Below are 6,793 nucleotides of genomic sequence, written 5' to 3'. Positions count from 1 at the left end.
CCTTTTGGGCTGGCCCAAATGGGCTTAAGTGTGTGGCTTGGGATGAGACCAAAGGGACTAATAAGATTCTAACTCCAATAGGCCTCAGGCTTATCTATCAACTCTTGACGAGCCTAAAGTTACCATTAATTTATATAACAAGTACTACTATGGAAATATAATTGCACTCTAGGCCTTATTAATAAATTATATCCCAAGACTCTAATATGATATCATTTGACCCCTCCATGAAATATCCATAGTGAACAAAGTCATAATAAACTGTCACTTTGTAAACAACTATTTTATTCCTTGAGTTCCCGATTTAATCTTTTAGTTATTCATACTTATGAAATCTAATTTCATAAAATATGAACTTTAGTAACTCTTTACTAGAGTGGTCGGGCCTAAATTACCAATTCTCGTTAAACTTATCTCAAGGGGATATTTCGTGTCTCTATATAAAGAGATTATAGATTCCATCTTGAGAATATATGTTCCCTCAATACTGCATGCGGTTACCCAACATACTGAAGTTTTGACCGTTAAACTAGATCTCACTCCTGATATATCAAAGTAATCTACATTTCATGATCGGGTTCACTATTCTCTCAGGATTGAGAGTTTATGAAATTAGAAGTTGTGATATTTATTATTGAGGTGACAGTTTTTAATGGAATAATTAATCTCACAGCGATCCAGTTCAATATGTCTTACACACTTAAAACACATCAACACATCAACTAGAAGTCTCCACTTCCATGATCAAGACAAACCATATTATTTGATGTGTTATAGCCTTCACAGATAAAACTCCCAATTTCATCACCAATTACAAACTACATTTTGAGTTTACAAGGAACTTGTGATTTGTATCTTTTGTAACTAAATCACATACAATGCATTTCTCTTGTGTCTTTTTATACCATCAAATAAGGGTGGATGAGCCTCTTCTTCGTGTTGCTGCCAACTATTGGGTCCCTACTCAGCGTGTTTTCTGCTTCAATGGAGTAGAACTATGCCATACTATTGAAGAATTCGGTGCCATCATGGGTGAACTGGAGATTGACGATCTCATATTCCTTACCATAGGTGGGGATCTATCCTTTTTGCTACAAGTTGTATTAGGTGTCCCTTTTGCTACGGCTAATAGGTGGTATGTCTTTGGCAAACTCAACCTTAGCTTGGTTTTTGCACACTTTTCCGACTCGGCCCTTCCCGTGGGTGAGATGCCACGTTCATACTTTCTTTGTGCCTTTTACTTATATGCTCTTGCAAAGTATTTCTTGGTTCAAAAGTCATATTGTGTGGATCTCCGAATGTACATGATGGCTTATGAGCTAAAGAGAGGTAACCCGGTGGGCTTAATTTTGGCAGAAACCCTCAATGGTTTGGATGCCTTTCATAGGAAGGAAGAAGCTTCTTTGCGGAGAGTCCTCTTCTTCTTCAGGTATAATCCCTAACTTTTGCCTAGGTTCTCAACCTAGCGGGATTCCTCTAATTTTGCATGGGTTGTCTTTCAGTTTTCAACCTATCTAGGAACCCTATATTGTCTTTCAGCATTTTTTTTTTCTCATTCAAGCTCTCTTTTCTCTCTTTTTTTTTTGTTCTTTTTCTCTCTCTTCTTCTCCTTCTCTTTCTTTTTTTCTTTTTTTCTTTTTTTTTTTCTCTCCTTATTTTTTAGATATGGCTACAAGAGAGGCTTTAGTTGCTTTAACCTCTTATTATACCTCCTAGCACATACCTCCCTAGGCATCTTAGGAACCGTCGGCTTCACCAAAATGACATGAGCTTTAAGGCGTACAAGGAGCTTATGGGTCACATCAAGGAGACCAACATTCAGTGGGTTGTAAAGTAATGGCACATCTCAAGCATGGTCCACAGTTGCTGCAAGGACTGCTGTGTGCCTTTAGTTGAACTTTGTTGCTGCTCATACTACTCCACTTGTCATATCTTAAGAAAATTTGGAGAACGTCAAGGAGCTCCTAATGATGAAGGTGCCTTCCACACCAAGGTGTTCACTGATGGGATCTTGGGTAGGCTTTGTGAGGCTTGGCCACACCATAGGGTGACTAGGGGCATCGCTCCTTCTCGATACATATATCCTATTGCAAGGTACAAGCAATGGTTAGAGGATGACATGAAGTGGATTCTTAGGGATGCGAAAGCTTACATGAAGACTAGCAAGAAAGCAAGAAGGTCAGAGTGACCACCTTGATATGCCCCATATTTTTACTTTTCTACACTTTATAATTCTCATGTTTTTTGTTTTTAAATTTAATAAAGGATTGGAAGGTTCCAAATCCCTTATGGAAACAATCTTGTTACCTTCTAATTTGAACAATAAAAGAATCACTTTTTTATTATCTTAGCTTTTTGTCATCTTATTTATTTTCCTTTTTCTTTTCTTTTCCTTTGCCATGTAACTTTTGCCCATGACGTCCTTTCGGGAATTTTTGCCATGCCTGGTCTTTCTCCTAACTTTTTCCTAGACTGCCCTTTCAAGTTTTCAATCTGAAAGTTCAAATAATGTTAAAAACACTATGAACGTTTAGACTCCCAATTACAAATTATCAATTCAAGCTTATTATCAAACAATTAATGTGCGGAACATGAACATAAGCCGAACACAGAAATGATAAACAATCTAGGCAAATTATAATCACATCCACAACAGAAAATAAATGGCAAAGATAAAGGGAAGAGAGATGTAAACACAAGGACAACATGCGATGTGTTATCGAAGAGGAAACCGAAGCCTTGACATAAAACCTCTCCACCGCCCTCCAAGCAGTCAATAATCCACTAGAAAATGTAGTTGGGATACATGAACAACAATAGACCCTCCAAACCTAATCTACCCAGGTACCTAAGCCCTCCAAGATTCTTGCTCCAACGAGGTTGTGCCGAACCTTTTTCTTCTCTAGCTTACCGAATTCTGCTATAAACCATAGCATCAACCAATAATCATTGATCCCTTCCAAACTGCTTCCCTTAGCACTAAAAGAACTTTCTCACAGACGTGGGTATGGTGAGAAAAAGGATTTGGTTAAGAACCTTTTAAGGATGTATCAATGGAGAGGAAGAGAGTAGAGGAATTTGAAGAGTCTCTTAGGTGAAGATTGTGGATGAATCAATCTTGTTTTTTTTTAGGGTTTCTCTCTCAAAATTCTCTCTGGAAGCTCTCTAAATTTCGTGGGAATGAGGGGTATTTATACTAGGGTGAGAATGGAATGCAAAGAGTCAGTTTTTCCTAAACAGGGTGTTCTGGCAACTTGACCTCGCACTGGGTTGAGTCGCGAGTTTAAGCCGCGAGCTAACGGCTTGGCCAGCCTAGGACTTTTATCCTATAGTGCAACAGCTGGCGTGACTCTTCAGCTTCTAGCATGCTTGGCACGTGTGCAACTTCTGGCGGATTACAAGTCGCGAGCCACTCGCGAGATCCAGTCACGAGTCCCTATTTCTTTGCACAATCTTGAGCATTTCTTCACACTCTCTCACTCACTATCCTTACAAGATTCCCACCTAAATACAGGGTTACTAAATGCTAAAATACAAGCAAATTTGGTACGGAATAAAGCCAACAAGATGATTAATTAAATTTAACCTTACACAATCTAAAGGAGTTCTTTTGCCTTAACTTTTGCCTCGGCCGCCCTTTTAGGTTTTCAACCCAGCAGGCTTTTTTTCTTTTTTCTTTTTTTTTTCTTTAATTGTTGTATTTCCAAAGTCTATCCATGTTAATTGGGCGAAGTATCACTTCCGCATCCAAATCTGTGATCCTTGTAGCACCTCCAGCATGATTTTCTTAATGATAAAAGGCCCAAACCACCTTGGCTTCATCTTTCCTCTTGAGTCAAAAGTCTCATCTCTAAGCACCTTTAGGACCAAGTCACCTTGTTTAAGGTTTCTTGGTTTCACTTGCTTGTTGAATGCTCTAGCAATCCTTTTTTGGTACCCTTATGCATGATATTGTCCCCTAGCTCTCTTCTCATTTATCAAAGCCAATTGTTCATATCTCGCCTTAGCCCAATCCTTTTCTAGGACATTGGTTTCCACCAATACCCTCAAAGATTGTATCTCCACCTTAATAGGAAGCACCGCCTCACTACCATAAACCAAAAAGTAAGGTGTTGTCCCAGTCGAAGCACGGATAGAAGTTCTATAACCCCATAAGGCAAACGGAAGCTTCTCGGCCCAATTTTTGTATATCACTACCATCTTAGCTAGGATATTCTTCACATTCTTATTAGCTGCTTCTACAGCCCCATTAGCTTGTGGTCGATATGATGAAGACTTGTGATGCTCCATGATCCTTTGAACTTTCCCCTCAAAGTGGGAACCATTATTAGAAATGATCTCTTGGGGCTCCCTAAACCGACATATGTTGTTTTCTCAAAACCGAGCCACATGCTTAGCTTTCAATATAGAGTAGGAGGCTACCTCCATCCACTTGGTGAAATAGTCAATTGCCCATTTGAAGCCTTAGGAGCTATCCTTCCAATCACATCTATGCCCCAAACCGAGAATGGCCATGGAGACGTCATGCTATACAACTCACTAGGTGGTACATGGTTCAAGTTGGCATATGTCTGACAATCACGGCAACTCTTCACATAGTCCACACAATTGGTCTCCATTGTATTCCAATAGTATCCTATCCTTAGGATTTTCTTGGCTAACATTCTCCCATTCATATAAGGACCACAAATTCCTTGATGAAATTCTTCCATTACCTTCTCAGCTTCTTCCTTCTTCAAGCAACGAAGGTGTATGCCATCATAGGACATTCTATAAAGTTATCCTCCACTTAGGATGTATTGTATTGCCATCATCCTAATGGAACGACGTTCTCTCTTGTCAACGCCATCCGAATATGCCCCTAGTTCCAAGAACTTCATGATGTTATAGTACCACGAAACTTCCTCTTCCTCTATGGTCATTACTGAAGCTTCAGTCTTCCTTTTATGCACTTCCTCATAACTTTGCTCAATCTCCAAAGGTCGTGTCCACGCTCCCTCAGGTATTTTAACCATGGAGGCTAAGGTAACTAAGTCATCCACAAGTTGATTTTGAGCTTTAGGGATGATTGTGTATTCAATCTTGTCAAATGTCTTGGTCAAGTCCTCCAAGTATTGTTGATAAGGCTTCAAGTGTTCCTCCTTCACCTTCCACAACTTTTGTGCTTGGGCTATAACCAAAGTTGAATCTCCAAAGACTTCGGTCTCCTTTACCCTCAACTCTCAAAGAGCTTCCATTCTGGCAATACAAACCTTATATTCAGCCATGTTATTAGTTGCTTCAAAGTTCAACTTGATTGCCAAAGGTAGGTGAGATCTCTCGGGTGTGATCAATAGTATTCCTATCCCATTCCCATATTGGTTTACGGCTCCATCAAAGTACATCTTCCATGTCCCTAACTCAACATCCAAAATTTCCTTATTTGGAAAGTCTTCTTTACCATCTTCCCCCTCTATAGGATTCTCAACACAAAAATCTGACACGGCGCTCCCTTTGATAGTTTTTCTAACCACATATTTCAAATCGAATCCTGCCAACAAGATCAACCATCTTGACAATTTGCCACTCAAAGCAGGCTTCTCAAAGAGATACTTCAATGGGTCCATTCTTGCTACGACCAAATCTGGAAATGTAAGATGATATGTCTCAAATTCTATACAGCCCAAACAAGTGCGAAGCATGACTTTTCTATGGGAGTGTACCTAGTCTCATAATCATGGAATCTCTTGCTCAAGTAGTATATGGCCCTCTCATTCTTGTCATTGTCTTCTTGTGCAAGCATACTTCCAATCGCATCCCCTATGATAGAGAGTTATAGGAGTAATGGTTTTCCATGTTGTGGAGGCACTAGTCTAGGTGGTGGAGGAGATATTCCTTGATAAGTTCAAAGGCTTTTGGGCACTCATCGTTCCATGTATATGGTTCATTCTTCCTTAGGAGTTTAAAGATAGGCTCACAAGTAAAGGTGAGCTTGGCAATGAATCGACTAATGTATTGTAATCGACCCAAGAAACCCCTTATCTCTTTCTTACTTTTGGGTGGAGGCATCTATAATATGGTTTTGATCTTGGATGGGTCAACTTCTATTCCTTTATCGCTCACTAAAAAGCCTAGCAATTTTTCGGCGGTTACTCCGAAGGTACACTTTTGTGGGTTCAATCTTAGCCTATACTCTTTAATCCTTTCAAAGAACTTCCTAAAGTTTATGGTGTGGCTTTCTCTATCATTGGATTTCACTATCATATCATCGACATGTACCTCTACCTCATTATGCATCATATCATGTAACATGGCTGTAGCCATCCTTTGGTAGGTTGCCCCGACATTCTTGAGGCCAAACAGCATCACTGTGTAACAATAGATTCCCCATTCGGTAGTGAAATGGTTTTGGTCATACCTTTGGGAGCCATCTTGATTTGGTTGTACCTCAAAAAACTATCCATGAAAGACATCAAGGCACTTCCACCGTGTTATCCACCAAGACATCAATGTGAGGGAAAGGAAAGTCATTCTTAGTACATGCCTTGTTCAAGTCCCTAAAATCCACACATATCCTCACCTTCCCATCCTTCTTAGGTATGGGTACGACATTGGCTATCCATTCGGCCTGGTGTACAGGTTTAATGAACCCTACTTTTAATTTCTTAGTGGCTTCCTCCTTGATTTTTAAGAGCCATTCAATCCTTATTCTTCTTAAATTTTGTTTGACAAGCACCATATGATCATGAGTATCAATGTGATGTTGAGCTATTTCAGGGTCAATTCAAGGCATATCTTCATAGGACCATGCAAA

General features: G+C 39.7%; 1 protein-coding gene across 1 annotated transcript; it reads right to left on the bottom strand.

Annotated features, from left to right (window-relative positions):
- Positions 1-4,778: 4,778 nt before the first annotated feature.
- On the bottom strand, positions 4,779-5,606 carry LOC112026076 (uncharacterized). Its single transcript, XM_065763151.1, has 2 exons — positions 5,253-5,606; positions 4,779-5,207 (listed from the first exon to the last, which is right to left on the bottom strand). The coding sequence occupies exons 1-2, from the start codon at positions 5,604-5,606 to the stop codon at positions 4,779-4,781; spliced, it is 783 nt and encodes a 260-aa protein (XP_065619223.1).
- Between the last annotated feature and the right edge of the window lie 1,187 nt (positions 5,607-6,793).

This window comes from Quercus suber, unplaced genomic scaffold (assembly GCF_002906115.3).
Source record: "Quercus suber isolate HL8 unplaced genomic scaffold, Cork oak 2.0 scaffold_494, whole genome shotgun sequence".
In the NCBI taxonomy this organism is placed as follows: domain Eukaryota; kingdom Viridiplantae; phylum Streptophyta; class Magnoliopsida; order Fagales; family Fagaceae; genus Quercus; species Quercus suber.
The sequence above is the reverse complement of the archived record's forward strand: the minus strand, read 5'-3'. Positions and strand labels throughout refer to the sequence as shown.

Excerpts from the sequence above, each read along its gene's own strand:
- LOC112026076 (XM_065763151.1), bottom strand. The coding sequence starts at position 5,606 with ATGGACCCATTGAAGTATCTCTTTGAGAAGCCTGCTTTGAGTGGCAAA. Across the intron at positions 5,208-5,252 it reads ATAACATGGCTGAATATAAG|GAGACCGAAGTCTTTGGAGA; the intron begins GTTTGTATTGCC and ends TTGAGGGTAAAG.